The sequence below is a fragment of the Notothenia coriiceps genome, unplaced genomic scaffold (assembly GCF_000735185.1).
Source record: "Notothenia coriiceps isolate Sejong01 unplaced genomic scaffold, NC01 NC01_scaffold00011183, whole genome shotgun sequence".
Taxonomy (NCBI): domain Eukaryota; kingdom Metazoa; phylum Chordata; class Actinopteri; order Perciformes; family Nototheniidae; genus Notothenia; species Notothenia coriiceps.
Window position 1 is genome coordinate 287,646 of NW_011343884.1, and position 18,263 is coordinate 305,908.

General features: G+C 41.9%; 1 protein-coding gene across 1 annotated transcript in view; it reads right to left on the reverse strand.

Annotated features, from left to right (window-relative positions):
• Positions 1-17,620, reverse strand: part of pcnx2 (pecanex 2) — a 34,798-nt gene extending 17,178 nt beyond the window's left edge. Inside the window, exons 1-19 of the mRNA XM_010772414.1 lie at positions 17,196-17,620; positions 15,834-16,036; positions 14,887-15,004; positions 14,730-14,766; positions 12,995-13,497; positions 12,677-12,871; positions 12,027-12,524; positions 11,290-11,485; positions 10,539-10,689; positions 10,293-10,435; positions 9,842-9,920; positions 9,491-9,626; positions 8,651-8,793; positions 8,110-8,263; positions 7,752-7,784; positions 7,243-7,414; positions 6,949-7,059; positions 6,350-6,441; positions 5,953-6,062 (exon numbers count right to left, since the gene is read on the reverse strand). Coding sequence (XP_010770716.1) covers positions 5,953-6,062; positions 6,350-6,441; positions 6,949-7,059; positions 7,243-7,414; positions 7,752-7,784; positions 8,110-8,263; positions 8,651-8,793; positions 9,491-9,626; positions 9,842-9,920; positions 10,293-10,435; positions 10,539-10,689; positions 11,290-11,485; positions 12,027-12,524; positions 12,677-12,871; positions 12,995-13,497; positions 14,730-14,766; positions 14,887-15,004; positions 15,834-16,036; positions 17,196-17,348 — 3,227 coding nt within the window. The 5' untranslated portion in view covers positions 17,349-17,620. The remainder of the gene's footprint in view (positions 1-5,952; positions 6,063-6,349; positions 6,442-6,948; positions 7,060-7,242; positions 7,415-7,751; positions 7,785-8,109; positions 8,264-8,650; positions 8,794-9,490; positions 9,627-9,841; positions 9,921-10,292; positions 10,436-10,538; positions 10,690-11,289; positions 11,486-12,026; positions 12,525-12,676; positions 12,872-12,994; positions 13,498-14,729; positions 14,767-14,886; positions 15,005-15,833; positions 16,037-17,195) is intronic.
• Between the last annotated feature and the right edge of the window lie 643 nt (positions 17,621-18,263).

Here is an 18,263-nt window from a genome sequence, read left to right on the forward strand (position 1 = left end):
AAGCATCAAGACGCAGGGTTTTTTTCACGGAAGATGAATGCATGTCCAACATTTCCAGGTAGAAGCTGGGATCTGGTTGGCGTCTTACAATCATTCCCGCTGGCTGTGGCAAAAAACTCTTCTCACCTCGGCACTGATGTGGCTGTCTGGGCACAGAAAGATATGCTTTTGCCGATGGGGGAGCAGCAGGTGCGCCTAACACTGTTGCATTGTTCTGCCACCCCACCCTATCCACGAGGGACAGTCAGAGACTAAAATAGAGGCTCGCTTTGCGGGTTACAAGTCAGGACTTCTCAGGCCTCGCATACCAGTGTTGTGGCTGTGGGCGAACGTGGGCGATTCGTTTAATTGACAAGCTCCCCGCAGGAGACTTGCGGAGTGGCTGGTCTTTTTGAAGGGAGCGAGGATTGTTCCTCCAGCGTCATGTGCTACTTTGGCCCCTTCTGTTCTCACTAGGGTTCCTAGCAAGCAGAGCAGAGGTAGAAAAAAAAGACGTCTTATCTTTCTTTTCACAAGAAACAAAACAGAGGCAAACACACCTTGACGTTATCTGAAAAAAAGTTACACAGACAACAAACAAGAATTATTGTAAATAGTGTACCCTCGGTTTTTTTTTTGTGGTGCTGCCCATCTGTGGGGGCTTTTCAACTCTCAGGCCCGCCTGTCGAAAACGTCCTCCGCGGCTGGACCTGTCATTAGCTGTGCCAAGCTCTCCGGGAACCGTGGCGCTCCGCAATGCGCAGTGCTTCTCTTGCAGAAACTTAGTTTTTTACTCCCCTTGGTAGGTCTGTCTGTAACAGTCCTTCAGTGTATGGGTCTCTTCATTTGGCGAGTGTGGTGGAGAGTCCTCATCGCACTGTGCCATGCTTTGCTTCGTATCCATGTGCTTTGAGGGGCACAATGAGAGAGACTGTAGGTCGAGACTTCAATCGCAGCAGCACGGGTGTTGCTTTTTTCAGCGGTGATGAGAAGCCGACCATGTCCTCGGCGTCCGTGATTGTCAGCTGGGTTCCTGAGAGTGTCTATCTCGGTGCGTTGCGCTCCTGACTCGCACTGAGTAGCGTTGCAGCGATAGCTTGTTGTTGCTCCAGGTGTAGCGCTCGGAGGGCACAAGTCAAGCGAGCCGTGTTCCATCTTGTGACCACATCCATGATGGAGTTATGTCGCAGGCAGGTTTAACATTCCCTGTTTGGTGGCCAGCACAGCTTGTGGCGTTAACTGCGGTGAAAAATACGGCAGGCTACGACGCCTCACCTCTACCAACAGACGGCTTGCGGTTTACGTTTAAACCCGCTTTTGAAGCGAGGGTTTTAAAGTGTGGGCAGAAACGGGCCTTGTATGTGTGGGGCCCCCGGGAAAACTCGGCCGATCTCCACCCGCTACATCCATATTCCTTGCGTTGTCTGTACGACAGCAATGCCTTATTATTTCGCGAGTCCCCACTCCGAAAACAGCAGATTTTAACACCTTCAGCAATGATTATAGTCCAGCTCTCTGATTTGAAAAGAGCCGCGTCTGCAAAACAAAAAGCTTTCTAATTCCCATTCGCTGTTCGAGTAACATGAGCCTGTGACTGTAATATAGCTCTGGTAGCTTCCGTGAAGTTCCACCCATCTGTTGTTGCGTATTGGAATGCCTCTGCTTCTTTGAGCTCTGTGTCACTTTAGCTTTTGTCTCTTGGTACAAGAGCGGGTAGCACTGTGTCGACTAAAGTATGGCCCATGAGTGGACATGGCATACTGGGCTCCAGCGGTGTCTTACATAACCCCGAAATCCTTACTGTTTCGACCACAGAAAACGGCCTTAAGTCTTTGCCATGTACCGCCGATGCACTTGTTATTTCCTGGAAGCTCTTGGACTGTAGGGGGAGTGGGCGCTCCAATACTTCTGTCAGAAGTCAGTTGGCTGGCTTAGATTTTCCTCGACAGTAGGTTGGTTGTGTTCGGAGGCGGTTTTCTGGGTCGGTGATGTGACAATGACCTTGTGCGGATGTTCGATGTGTTTCCGCGAATTGTTAGGCGACCGTCGCCCGAACAGGATTTGAAATAGTTGACGTTTGATCAGTGCTTTGTCACCTTTGGGTAACTTCTTGAAACGGGGAAAACCAAAATGTGCCACCACAACAGCTTTAAAAGTCGAGTAGGAGCATCCTCAGATTTCACAATTTCTATTGTTGGTCAAGCACGTTCTCTACTCCGTTCTCCATTTTCTCGTTGGGTCTGAGTGTGAGGGCGCGCTGCACGCAAAGGTGATGGGATTATTCTTGACTAGATATTTATTGGCGTCACTCTGCTGTTCAAACAAAAACATTACAGTTTTTATTACAGGGCGAGATATAAATGAATGAACGGGTAATTACCGCGGTTTAGATGTTTTCAGTCTCACGACGGTATTTTGATCCGTTTCATTACCGCGATACCGCGGTATTCGGTATATCGATTAAAGGTGATATTAATCCCATTCGAACTATGTCCAAATATCCCATATCTTTATGTATATTGTTGTGGGAATGGAAGATAAATGAAAGAAGGCGGATATATCCATTTAACATATGTAGCCTATGTATGTATGTTTATTATAACATTGTTCTGTGTGTCAAAATGAAAGACAGCCCACACATCTATCAATCATCAAACCGTGGGGTCTTATTTCATTACGTGTTGATTTCTATCAACACGTAATGTTGTATCGATGTATATAGAGATGTACTACCGCAAAAGTATTCTCCGTCGGGACTTCCTGCAACAAAACCACGCCGTTATCTTGATTCTGATTGGCCAGAAGACATTATCAAAGATGTTCTATTGAGAAGACGATCACTACGTGACAAAAGTTTTCAAAACCGTTTCTAGTCTTCGGTATTTCCAGACAAGTGACTACTGAAATCAATCTTACTAACTGCTGTCTGTGCAATTTACTCGGCGCGAGTTGGCGGACTTTATTTGGCTTACTTTAACATCATTTTTCATGGTGGGGCTAAGCCATTTCTTCGTATAATGGCTGTAGCCTACCCCAGCGCTGCCACTGGTGGGATGTATGGGGCGGGCCATTCTGCTCATGCGTTAAATGCGTTAAATATTTTAACGCAATTAATTCAAAAAATTAATTACCGCCGTTAACGCGATAATTTTGACAGCATTAAATGTATTTTGTTAGCGCTTTTATAGGTGCTCAAAGTCACTTTACAGAGGTAATAAAACAGGACAACAAATAAATATAGTAAAAGTCACATTAATATCGAGCAATAAAACAATCGGACATTAAAAGCCAGTTTGAAGAGGTACGTTTTTGTACGTTTTTTGAAGGTGAGCTTGTCATTCCTTTAAACTCCAAGGAGGAATAAAGGATGTTATCATGGATCACAATAAGAAATGTTAACTATGGCAACTATTCATATTTTACACTGCAGTTGAACTTGTATTCTATTATTTTTTTACATGTCTTATTCTAATTGAACTTGTTTTATTTAAATTTTATTCTCTTGGCTTTTTTAAATGACTTTCATTTTATAATGTGTTTCTATTGCACTATATCTTAAGAAGAAGAAAGAAGAAGATGGACTTTTATTGAGGGGGAAATTCAGTTAATGTTTTAAAGGTTTTTTGTAAAGTATTTTTTATTTCCTAGGTGCTTTATAAATGACATACATTTCTGATGTTTTTATTCAATGAGACTTACAATGAGTGCATAGAGTCACTTTAAACGTTTATCGATAGATTTTGATGATTTTCAGGATAGTATCGTAAACAGCATAATTTCCGACAGGATTATTGTGACCTTAAATGTCCATATCGTCCTTTGCCTAGGTAGAGAGCGTCAGACTGTACCTCTGAACTCCAGCCCCCTCAGCTGGAACGTGACCAGGCCGTTTCCGATCTCGATGAGATGGACCAGGGCGTTGAGGTAGTCAGACGCCAGGATGAAACAGTCCCCGGCGCTGTAGTTTCCCCATCGGCCGAGCATGAGGTCGCCACAGAGCGAGTGCTGCAGCGAGCGGGTCAGGTACTCGTAGAAAATGGAGTTTAGGTTGCTATCATCACACCCTGCAAGAGAAATAAATCAGGAGAATGTAATGACAGATAAAGAAAGGACAAAGATGGTACACAAAAGTCTGGTAGCTTCCTATGAAAATACAAATATATTAAATGAATATCAATATAGTAATGGAACAAATGATTATCCTAATTTATCTAACAAGAAACACTTAATATACAATCGCTTGATTTATAGGAGACAGCCAGGTATCTAAAAAAGGATGCACCCTGTATCTGATGTAGTAAAAAATACTCACCTGTCTCTTTATCCACTTGGGACACCAGTCGGCTGTTTGAGTTGTCAATACGCTTTGTGCTGCAAGAGACGAGAGACAAAACACAGTTAAAATCATATAGATTGTAGAACCCAAAAAAGGTTTAAAGCTATCAAACAAAAGGCTTTAATCCAAAAGCTTTCCCAAGAGTGTGTCTTGTAAAATAAGGGGGGTCAAAATGTGGCAGATGATCGGACAACAGCAAAATTACAATAAAAAAAGCTGATTAGGAAAATATATCTTATTGAAGTTTCCCTTACAACCATTTTTAAGTTTGTCAGAAAAATAAGATCTTAATCTGTTTCTTACTCAATTAAATACATATCATTTTAGTTGTAAAACCTCTGCAGCCATCAGGTAATCTTGCAACTAAATATTTTAAGACTCAACTATTGTGTTGGTTGTCATGTTCTCTTGGTGTTTGGCAGAGGTTCACATCAACAAACCTTTACAACTGCTGCCTAAAACACTAAAATCAGTCAGTGATTTTACTGTCACGAGTCTCAGACACCAACATCTAAATATAATCACACGGGCCGCTTCGTGTCAAACCACTGAAGTTTGGAGAACAAAGCTACAGGAGTATTTTTGGAAAGCTCTCAGTGAGCTGAACTACAAACATCAATAAGTTACAGTGGACAGAATAGTGTACGTTGTGTAAGTGTGAGCGAGAGAAGAAGAAGACGGTCGATCTGTAAACATGACTAACTCTGCTCAAAAGGATTGGCTCGATGTCTTCTTCTCCAAAAAATATGTAATGTTAATATTTTGAATGTATATGAAAGAAATCATCAGTTACAATTTCTAAATACTTTTCAACTTCCCTGCTGTGCCAGTGGCCTTCAAAGCCAGGCCCATTTATTTCTACTGAAGCTGTAAGTCTATTAAAATATGTCAAAAATATATACTTTTAATTATATAAAAGGTTCAATAGGTTCCTGAAGCAGTTGGGCACTGATAACTAAACTCAAACTGAATGAAATTTTTATTTTGCTAGTGACTATTTACAGCAGCAGGATGGGATTACAACATCAACTGCAGTGTGTGTTAATAGTGATGAATGAACATGCAACAGTGAGGCTCATTAATGTCTTCAATAGTTTTAACAGTTGATATCTGTGGCACAGATAAATAAGATATTGTTAATCAGCCTGGCTAAAAGCATGTGCTAATATTAACTTGTTGCAATATTGGTTTCAGTATTTTCATTGGATTTCTCGACACTTGAGCCAATTCTTCAAATAGCAGTGTGTCAGGATGTTCTCAATGCGATTCACAATGTGAGTAAACGGTTTCCACACACCTCCAGGCTGTTTGGGATTTCATACTACACTCGCTCACTCACACACATCGTCAGGGCCTTACTTGTAGTTTCTTTCCCAGAACTTGATGGGCCGTGGATAGGAGGAAATGAAGATGGCGCTGCCCAGGAAGGGAGCCAGAGGAGTGTAGAAGATGGTGGTGAGCAGAGTCTGGAGCAGCAGCATGGCAGAGTCTAGACACACACACAGCAGTCAAGGAAAGAGAAGCAGGTACTGATGGAGTCACACACACACACACACACACACACACACACACACACACACACACACACACACACACACACACACACACACACACACACACACACACTCTGAACTCACATTAGTACAGAGGGGTCGCTGCTCTGTCGGCTGAGGTGGTAGGAGAAGACCACCAGAAGGCCACAGAACCCAGAGAACAGAGCTGGTGTGTGCTGCTCATCCCACGGCTCCTGTAACACACACACACACATACAGACACACACACACACTGTGAATAATACCGCCGTGCACCACCAAATGATTTTAGCTCTTCACCCCTAAAACCTTCTTCCCGCAGTTGCAATCTTGTCACTTTTGAAGAATGACTAGCAGCGCTTTGTATTTGTTGCTGAAATTGCCTCCTCTTTTATTGGATGACCATGAGCCATAAAATGAGAATAGGAGAGGAGAAATGGCTATACTCACATCTCCTAACTGCTATATGCTCGGTTTTGTTTTACATGCAGTTCATTTGTACCTTGAGAGCTCCGAAGCAGAAACCGTAGAGCAGAGAGATGGCGATCAGACTGCGCAGGATGCCATAGACCGCAGAGACGAGACTCGTAGCAGCTGAAACACAAGTTAGAGAGAGGATGAACAAATGTGCATAAGGATTAAACAATGAGAGCAATGTTATAAGCGTTTACTCTAGTATTTGTCTTGTGTTTATATAATACTACTCTTGTTAAATCACTAAAACGATTTCTCTTTACTTGAAGACCCTGAAAATGTCATTTCTCAATCCTTTTGGTTTCACACATAAATACACTTTGGGGCAAAAGTAAGAACCATTTTGGACTTTACACTTGATATATTTTTCCTCTTATCAATGGATGGTAGTTTGGGCATCTTAAACTCTTATTGATTAACATCGACAAATATTTAATCTCATAGAGAAGATTCTCAGCGAATTGTATACAGTTTACACAGATTACAAACCTGAGCCTTAAATCCATTGATGCATTCAGAAATGACCGTTTACAGTAAACACAGAAAGAAAATGAACATCCAATTCAGATCTTGAGTCATGAACAGAAGCATTACTGAAATCCAACGATTAGAAACACTTTCACCAACCTGTTCCTCCAAATAAGTGCATGTCGATCTGCTCCAGCAGGTAGATGGTGAAGGTGTTGATCTGGGGGAAAAGGCCCACCAGGAAGGTGAGTGGGAAGCAGTAAGTAAAACCTGTTCAAGGCGAAAAACATGTATTAGTGCTTATTTTGAACAGGCATTAAAACAAACAATAAACTACAAGAAATAAAATATGTGACGTGTACTAGCAGCCTCAAAGCCGCCTGAAACTAATCTCAAATTGAGCTATATGTGTCTGTGTGAATTGTATTTATCTCCAGGTACATTTATCCCTACCCACTAGCAGGTTTCGTAAGAAGCCCAGTGCGTCGTGACAGGCGATGGTGACTCCGTACAGGGTGGAGACGGGCAGGTCTTTGCTCCTCAGGATCTGCTCCAGCAGCCAGATCAGAGCACAGAAGATGCAGAAGTAAGCCGCTCGACTGTAGGCCACCAGCTGGTTGTGACCCTGCAGAGAGTAGGAGGTTAGGATGTTAGTAACAGCAGGATAATAACAACAGCTAATGATAACCGCAATATTAATACCATTTTCGGTCACATAAGGCAAATCTTAAGTCCTTTTTATGCCTTTTCACAGTAACATGACACAAGAGCACTATAAGGGGTCATATCGTCTGTGGTCACATTGTTTGGGCATCAGTCAAAACCCAGCAACAATTAAAATTAATTACCCTAAATACTGGTAATTATAATGCAGGGCTAAATATTTATTTGAATGAATTAGTTTTATCCTTACAATGTAATATTTCCTCAAGAGGTCAAAGACAAGGTAACATTAAACTCACATGTGTTGGTGAAGCTGCATCCGGTTGAACGCTCTGTAAAACAAAACCACAGAGGCCAATGTTAAATTAGTATTTGTAAAATTAACATGAAAACAGTTTTGTACATCTGAGAGGAAGTAACCATCAGCAAAAATGAACTGGCAATGCATGAGATCAGTTTTTATGTAATCTACATTAGGTAGCAAACATTCTAAGCTCACACATGAATTATTCCTTAACCAAGATAGTTTTAGGAATGAAATGTTTGAAATAAAATAACACGTTTTAAAACTTTAACCGTCGCAAAACGATCACACACTTCAGTCGAACAGTTAAGATTCAGGTTAACTACACAAAGCTATGGTTGGGTGGTTTTTACCTTCAGTAATGAATACTGGCAGCTGGCGATGACCAGACAGAACTGGAAGACCCAGAAGTCTTTGAAGCAGCCGTGATTGAGGAGCACAAAACCCAGGAAGGACACCATGAAGGCCATGAAGATTGCCACTAGATTTTCAAGAAATTCCTGGTTTCTATACAAAAACAGCACAAACAAAGGCATACCTAATGAAGAGCATCATTCCTGAATAGTATTGATGATAGACATATATTAATGGATTGAGTTAATGCTCAACTGATGATTACATTTAACATATATGACACTGAATTATGACAAAATGGACCAACCACACATCTGGTGACTGGCTTTATACAGTATGGGTCAAATCAACTGGAAAATCCGAATTTTTTGAATTTCTTTCTAAGTTTGACAGAGAAAATATAAAAAAACTGACATACTATATAATAATATATAATTATTTGTATAGTTTACATTTGCGAATTGAATAACATGTATGATATTGGATTTTTAGACTTCAATACAAGTAGGTACAATGGTAAAAATAGTTTGTTTGGATTACCTGTCCAAAAGGGCAAGCAGGGTGAGTCTGTCATATAAAATGTTGATCCACTTCCCAGGAAACAGTTTGAGTTTGTAATAAATCTTTCTGGTGGGTTTCTCCTGAGTGGAGGTCTCTGACGACTCATCCAAAGAGTCCTCTTCCTGACACACAAACATAAATAATTAATACCTACATGAATTCATATGCAACATGATTTTCCATGTAGGATACTTCAAAACACAGTCGGGATCATCATAAGAAGACATAACAACATATTTTTCACAATGTGCAAAACACACACTAAGTGGTGCATTAATGATTCAGCAGAGAGTCTGTGTAGTTTCATCTTAAACAACTGATCCTGGCAGCGTTTGTCCCCCCTGCTGGTCTGTATGCAGCACTGATGTGAACTGATTTAGATGTGTTCATATGGCCACTGTTCCAAACATCAGCAGTTTATTTCCTTTTGTGCAGTTTATCAGAGAGAATACACAATAGTAAGAATCTGAAACCCACATTGTTTGTATGCGTGTTTGCTTGCTAACAGCTTCCTTGTACATTCCCTTTGTTGACACATTGCTACAATTCTTGACACGTTGCCACCCCCAACTATTGAGTAGTGCAACAAGTAGTGCAACCCGGAGAGCTGCGTATCACCCTTGTGCATTTACAAAAAGGCTCCACAGCAATTTTCCAGACTATTACTGGTCAAAACCCATAGGATTTAAAAGACCCATAACACATACTTCCATGCATTTTTCATTAAATAAACAAATCCTTTATTTAGTCTAAGTAACTCAGGTTTTTGAGATCATTGGTATGCAGGAAAAGAAAGAAAATGTGAAAGCAGATGGACACCTGGAATATCTCAGGGTGCGTCCTCCGGGGCCGGAGCCGGTGTGCCGGGATGATGCGTCTCTGGAAAGGGCAGTCAGCGTGACCCCCCGCCAGCCCGTCCTGACCCTCAGAGTTAGAAGAGGTTGACAGCAGGTCACTGGAGACACACAAACACACACACAAAGAAGAGGGTGACTTCTCTACTTAGGCAGTGATGGTAGTTCAGAATGAGATGCAAAGGAGGCAATATGGTAAGAGGAAGTCAAGAAAAGCACACAGAACAGGAAAAAGGGGATGGAAGAAAATTGATAGAAAAAGTTCATTTTAAGGAAGAAATAATGAAGAGTAGAAGGAAATATGTGTCAGCAGTACCACATGTTGCCAGTGATGAGCTCTGCTCCCAGGGGCAGGTTGAGAGCTCTCTCTGCGTACAGCTTACGAGGACGGTCTCCTGGTGGGACAAACACACATCGAACACGTTTCAGTGTATCATTAATGTGAGATAATGAACAAGCGGGTGATGCAGGATTTATTTCCAATTTTAAAACTACAGACAAGCATCTAACAAAAAAACTGAATTTGTTATAATTTATTCAATCTTTTTAAGCTGTTTTAAAAGTGAAACCAATCAGTGCTGTCACTCATACTGTTAATTTGTTTGAAATATCACCGCCCCAGCAAACAGTCTGAGGAGCCAACTCAAATAGACTGCTAAAACTGATCAGGGAACTGCTGCATGTGACTCATCTCACTTTGTTTCCAGCGCACACACAACATTACATAACATTTTAACTGTTGATTTTTCTTTTTGATGGCTGCTTACTGTGTACAGTATGGAAGGTGTAGGCATCTTCTTTGTTGGTGGCCTCTGGTCTGCAGATGACCTGCAGCATGGAGCTCTCTGAATGAGAGGTTTGTGAAGGCAGCGAGTCGTAGTCCGGATCCTTCTCTCTGTCCGTCTGTGGACTGCACACAGGAGAAACACTATAACTGGAGATGCTGGATGGATGACTGATTTCAGCACTGTGCATATTTTCATTGAAGTGTGTGGGTGTGCAGGCATGTGCACCTGTCAGGGGAGACTATTGGGATCTGTGTGGGTGGTATGGCCCACAGTGTGTCGGTAGGCAGACTGGTGGGTGGTTTGGGTCGTTCTGGCTTGTTTTCCGTGTTGCTCTCTGATATCGTCTTCTCTTGTCTGGAAGTCGCACTCAGATTATCTGTAAGCAAAGACAAATGGAAATGTTTTTGGTTTGAAATAACAGAGCTGATCTTCAATTGGGAAAAGCTTAAATGTATTTGTTTACATTTTCTATTTTCTACATGTTTTCCTTTGTTCCAACACAATCTGCTTTGGTTTCCTAGCATAGGTCTTGCTTTTTAGCTAATTTGCCTATTGATGTATATGAAATTAACCAAATACTTATGATTGCATGGTATTTTATGCCGCTATAAGTTGTTACTGAGCAGTACACCTTGCTAACGAAAATGTGTGCTTCTTAATTTATATAATTTGACCAAAGTGAAAAAAAGAACTGAGCAACTGAGTGACATCATGCAGTATTAGCTAAAAACACCACAGTCATTTGAATTAGAAAGAATAGTTAGAATCAATGCATTGTTATAACATATATTTATAAGGATAGTATTAGTATAAAGATGTAACCTTATATAGCTGATGGGACCATGCACAAAGAGAAACAGTAAGAACTGCAGTTCATAAAACGTTGCTGAAATTGCAATGATTTTTGCGTACAACTGAATAAAATTATGCATTAACACTGAATAACATGTAGATGATGAAAGGTAAAAGAACAAACCTTCTTTCTGAGATTCCCATTCCTCTGCAGATTCTGCTTCCTCTTTAGGTTCAGGCCCCTCCCTTTCCTGTGAGCTGGCCCCTCCCGCTCTGATACTGAGCGACCCCAACAGGGAAACAAACTCCAAGAAGTTGGATTCGTTGGGAATCTGACCCTCCTTCGCTTCCAGATCTGACTTTGAACTGGTCATGGTGTTCTGATAGGGAGACACAGAAATCCCTGAGGATTATAAAAGACCCCCATCACCCCAGCCACAAACTGTTCAGTCTGCTGCCGTCTGGCAGGCGTTACCGCAGCATCCGGACAAAAACAACCAGATTCAGAGACAGCTTCATCCCGCAGGCAATAAGACTGTTAAACAACTGCTGAAACAATTTCATAACATTCATCTGCTACTTAGTCATTATTTATCTATTATCTAATATATCATTCCAATAACTTGTATATAGACTCGTATTGCACTATTCCACTTTTTTTTCACTTTTTAAAAAAACTATTTTTCTTTTTTGTATTACTTTTAATATAATATACTTTAATATTGTTTTAATATTGTCTGCTTATCTGCATTCTTGTGTTGCATTGTTGGAGAAGCCTGTGACCTAAGATTTTCAACGACATAATTACTAGCTATGTTAGTTTGACAATAAAGAACCTTGAACCTTGAGATTTGAACTACAGTATGTGAATGAACAGATAGATGGAGATAACTAGAAATAGAAGACAAACATCCAACATACTGTGTTATGTGAGCGGTCTGAAAGCAGCACAGCATCTTTCCCGCTGTCCATGCTCAGGCCACGGATGTGAGCTCTTCCTCCGGGCCCGTAACGACCAAAAGCTGGTGGCAAACGCAGGAAACCATGTGAATCCACATTAGGGTCCAGAGGATCTGTGTCGTCGTGGTGGGAGTGGATGTCGATACCTGACGAGCTGTTATCATTGGTCAGCTGCGGGCTCTGTGTGCTGTCATCAGTGATCTGCACACCGAGGTGTTCCAGTTCTGGATCCGGACCCTCCAGTGTGGTGAACTCAGAGGTGGATGTTTCTCTACACAGGTGAAACTCTTCACTTTGGCTGGCTGTTGGTTGCTGTTTCGGGGTGGAGTCGGCCTCTGAGCCAGCTGCTTCTTCGTCCTCTTCCTCTCCTTCATCTTCCATCGCCAGCTTCTCCTTCTCAGGGGAGTCGAAGGTGATGACGGGGATCTTGATGTGACACTCTCCTGCATCTTTCTGAGCCTGGGAGGACACAAATGTCACACACACTGTATTATACAAATGTAACAACACCTAGACGTAAACCAGGTTATCATTTAGATGAATGTTAATCATGAAAAATAAGCTGAAAACATTAGAACAAGACATTGACGTTGGTCTGAAATTATGTTTACCTGTGCATTCTCTAAAAGGCTCTGCTTGACACTCTCCTCCAGCAGAGCAGCAGTCTGAGGGTCGCAGCTCATGGTGATGATGATCTTGACTGTGTCACTATCGACCAGCCGAACCGATGCCGACCCGGGGGCGGAGTTGTCTACCAGAACCACTTCAATCTCATCAGAACAGTAAGTCTCCTCTACTGGCATAGCCTTAGAGACAACAAAAAGGACAGATGGATTTGTACTCGTGTACAAAATAAAAACAATGCAATGATAGTTTAATCGCTTCTTTACCCCCCAAAATGTATAACAACTTACTTCCTCGAGGCCTACCTGTGCATGAGCTTCTTGGATGTCGATTAAATCCTCCTGACGGTCCTGGGTAAATGGGTTACCCTCAATTTCAAGTGAGTTGTTGTTTGCATCTTGGGACTCTTTTTGCCCCTCACTCTCCTCCTCGCTCTCATCTCCACTTCCCTTGGAGGGCGGCAGACCTTCATCAGCTGTTTCCCTGTCTGCAGTCTCTTTAACCTCACCGACGTCTTTTCTGCCCTGCTCAGAGTCTTTCTCTAATTGCTCTCTGTCAATCCCGAACATAGAACCCTGAATGTCTATTCCCTCTTCCTCAGTTTCAATTATTTCTGCGTCCATTTTCCCTGTCCCGCTCCCAGATCTAGGCCGCTTCTCTTCCCTTTCAGCCCGGGACGGGGTCCTCTGCTGGGCCTGCAGCAGGGGAGCGGCCTGGTCTGGATTGGGGCTGGAGAGGTCATCTGGAGAAGGGCTCGGGTTCAGGATTCCCTGCACAGGCCTCTCCTCTGCTGCACAATCACCCTGTCCTGGAACAAAACGAAATGAAAATTCGAATTAATTTGATTTAAGATGTAATAATAATAATACAATATACAACACAATCCTACAATACTTGAAATGGACATTTTGTATTCTCTGGAGCGACAACCCAAAAACATCCCTATTGTCTACAGCAGTATTTGCCAATCCCATCCTAGAAAATTGCAAATGCCAAAGGGGACCGTTCCTCCTGCTTTTAAAAACAGATACACTTGAGTGCAGTTGTCGTCTGAGGCCTTTTATCCCAGAGTTTGCATATTTTTTATCAATAAGCTGACTTTTTTTCTGACTCATCACCACTGCATTAGGTCATACATTTACAGGAAGCAGGCAGCTAATCTTGTTGTCTGGCTATTAGTTCTGCACTTTGCCGAGCACATTCGCACTAATGTCAGCTAAATGCAATGTAATGTAATGTAATGTAATGATGTGTTCCAGCACAGATTAACTGACTTGACACTACACAGAACACATGTTAACCCAAATGACATACAGGGCCTCAATAGTGACAAAAAACATTAGGACCTCAATTGAAGATGACCTGGGAGTACTGGCGTGCAAGTGGCTGTCTTTCCACATCCTGTATTCATTCTATAAGTGTTAACTTACCACCTTGTAATAATGTCAGAGTTATTTTAAGCATATCACAAAATCAACAGGATCTCTCTGAAACTGTTAAAGAAACAGCTCCAAGTAGCCCAATCATATTTGCCTTGATGCCAGGATTATCATGGTGTTTTCAAGATTCTTTTTCATCAAAGACAAACAATAACACAGAAAAACCAAGAAGATTAAGTTAGTGATAAACCAACAACATCTGAGTTACACCTGGTAAGATTACTGTTTTCTTTCAATAAGGTCTGGTGGCTTTGAAGATAGCATGGATGGATAAAACTTCCTCAAATATGGTGAGAACTTAAACTGATATTAATTCTGGCAATAGCAACCTAAAAACACTCAATAATAGCATCCACAGCGATTCATTGCTTAGCCTCGAAGACGTTACTCCTGTCTTTTTCTCTAAACTGAGGGCATGAAGACTGCCATTTGCTGTTTGTGTTGCACTGAATACCTCATACAACCCTACTCCCAAAAATATAATATATCCCTTTAAGAAGCCACAGCTGTCTCAGCTCTTCCACAGTCACTTAGTGGCTTGTCTTGTTTCCCACTCATTTATTCAGATATTTCCTTTGGTAGAGAGAATAATCAACATCACCTTCTGCAGTCTTCCCCTCGTCTGACTTCGAACAGTCCTGTATGGAGGAGGATTAAAAAAACACCTGATTAACATTCAGACATAATGTAGGTCAACCCAGTGTTTTCTGTACAGCGTGATTATTTTCTCAGGTGTCTATCTTTTAACCTTCACTCACCACCCCTATTAGTCCTGGGTCAGTTTCAGTCTGTTTCACTGTCACCTGGATCACCGGACTGGTACGTTTCCGAGCCAACATCGTCATGGCAACGCTGTCGGGGACTGTACTGCTCTTCCTATGAGACAAAGACAAGAGACGGGCGGAGAAAATAAATGATGAGGCGGAGGATTCAAAGTTGGGGAGTTTGTGGAAGTCAATACATAAACACTTTCAAATTAAATCATTTAACCTTCATTCCTAACCTCTGATGTTTTAAATACTTCAATCCAGTGATTTATTAGGATGAGAAAGCAGTAAAAATGTGTGCCTCTGCTATTGCTGTATCATCTCTCCACAGGCTTAGAAATATAAAAGAAATGCAGTCGCAGAGGGAACAGGAAGTGATACATTTGTCTCTGTGTAGATCAAGTGTGTCAGAGCGGAGTGAAGATCCCTGAACTCCCCTCATTACCTCATTCACCAAAGCTGTACTGAGCCTTTGAACTGAAGTGGAATGAGTCTATATCCCTCTCTAAAACACTTGATCACAAAGCCAATATGAGCTCAAAGAAAGGGAATACGAATACAGACATAGAAAAAGGAGACTGATTAAATAAAAAAAGTATGTCAACAATTGTAACACACTCAGTCAGTATGAGTGCAATTAGTCTAAAAAGAGGTCTCAGACCCAAATGTAAAATGTTATGTTAAATTATTAAGTAGTATCATTAGGGATTTATCCCTCTGGCCTAGATATGGTAATGACTAACTTGGCAGGGGAGCAGCTTGAGATACAAAGGGAAAACATTGGTTTGTTGAACGTATGTTGCTGTATATCTTTCTCAAAAGCCTCCAATATGAGGTAAAGTCAGATGTCTATAATAGTGTGAAAGAATATTTCAGCTCCCTTAAAAGAATCCCTCTGACTGGACAGTAGTTTAAGCGTTATAAGTGTGAGGGTTTACCTGATGCTGGTGGGCAGGCAGGAGTCCGAGGCATTACTCTTCTTCTCCGGAGCCTTGCTGAGATCAGAGAGGCTGCTGCGGACCACTCCCTCGCCCTCGTCGAACATCAGGTGCAGCCGATAGTTGGCCACCTTGATGAGGATGAAGAAGACGGTGATGGAGCTGCAGTAGATGCTCAAAGCCATGGTGGTAGGGGGCAGGGCCTGTGGAGAGGTAAGGAGACAGGAGCTTCATCATATGTCCACTAAAACAATGTTTGAACATCACTTCTCTTCTTATTAGTGGATTTCTGCAAAAGGTAAAGCTTATCACAGTTCCCGGAGTGAATTACATGCTCAGTGAAACAGAAGATCTAATTTGATTAACTGGTGGATTAATGAAGGTTATTGATCCCCAAGGGAGGAATGGCCCATGGGGAAAAAAACAGAAAGATTAAAGACCCAGTATCTGCATCATGCTCATACATGTGTCATACTGATCTACAGAGATGCTTGCTGTGTTTAAAATAGACACTTTCATCTTCTGTTACAGATGCATAGTGTCTTTTGTGCTTACATTCCTTTGTTATTCAACTTGGTATTAATACTTGCTGAGTGCTGCATGCGACCTTCTGATAAAATTGCTTGTAAACTTGAAATTCGAAACACCTCTCTCAGAAAGCGTGTGTTGTTTATGCACGGGAAGCAGTGGGTGTTTTCAAACAGACTTTGAAAAGTGTCAGTGACAACATTTTAATGGTGGCAACACACCAGATTAACTTACTTTGCCTCACTAACTCTCATAAATGGGTATCCAATTTGGGGTAGCCCACAGTTCCTATACAAATTAGCCCATGGATTATTCTGTTGACACATGAGAGCAGGGATATTGAGAGCAAACACATAATCTGTTTTATGATATGGAGAATAAAGGTTAACTGGTTGACATTGTTCCATTACAATGTTATTGTATATCATTGTCACAAACAATAACAGACAAGCTGCAATCAGATCATCACCCTTAGTACTGCACATGGCTGTTGTTGTCATCATACTACACAGCTAAGGTTAAGCTGTTTGACCCATAACAGCAACTCTATTTTTCATCCACACCATCATATGTATACGATGTAAATACCAGTTGTGCCTCCTGACTCTCACATCATCCAGGAGCAGCCATGCGTTCCCTGCATGCAGAGGAAAATACTGCGACAGTGCTGTTTTTTTTAGCCTATAGTACTTCCCCATAGCAGCATCCAGACAATGAGGGTGTTGGATAATCCAGGATAAAAACGCGCATGAAAAAAACGCTACCTATGGCACCGTGAACATCTCACACCCCCTGAGAGGCCTTGAACGTCATGTTCCCCCATAATAGACTCACCAGATGGAGAGACAGGGGCAACATCAGGAGGAATATCCACAGATAGAGGTGGCAGGAGTTGTTGAATTTATTCTGGTCCGGGTCGTGGTACCAGCCCCCGGTCACAGATGCCCACACTCCCTGACGCAGGGTCTGCACAACCTGGGAGCCCATCTCTCCTGCTGTCTCCTCCTCTCCTCCGCTCAGGCTGGAAGGACGGATGATGCTGCTGCTAGGCTACAATGGTATGATCTCATTTAATGCATGCTACTGTCGCTACGCCTCCATGTTGGGGCGATGCAGCACGTCTCCTGATCCTTCTCTCTCATGCCTCTTCGCTCTTCCTCGGTGGTGTCCTGTCGTCTGCCGTTTCCCATCCCATTGTCGATTCGTCCATTGCTGCAGCCGCGGTCCTCATCTTGTCCTGTTCGTCTCTCTCTTTCTCCCTCTCCAGCACAGATGCGCAGCTCCGACCGCCTCCCCTCCCCTCCCCGCCTCCTCCCCCTCCACCCTTTGCTATTATATGAATCACACCTTCAGTGTTTATCTGACACACGCTGACAGTTTTCAGTATAAATCTGTCATTTTCTGTCATATACTAATCTGTGAATAATAGCTTGACTGTGTGTTGACTATAGGATATATAGTGTACGCATGCACACGTGTACTGTTTTTCTATGTAGCCTATTGTTGTTGTGGTTAAGGTTGTGTATGACATGCATAGGAAACAGCCGAATTCATTATGAAACCACGATATTAGGCTATAAACTAAGGAAAGGCAGATACATGTCTTTGTTTGATCGAGTCCAATATAAAAGAATGAACGAATACACATAAAGTACAAGAAAGCCTACAAAACAGATAGCATCTATGATACGTGGCCTACAAGGTAAAGCACAACAAATGGTGGAGTGAATAAAAGTGGTTTTATATTGCATTATTATTATTATTATTATTATTATTATTATTGTTATCAGCAATAGTACATCATAGGCCTAGTATATTTTTATGTTTGATGCTTTATCTATTTATTAGGATTGTTTTGTCTTTGTCTAGCAGCATGTCCATCTTCCTGTAGGTCTGCACTGT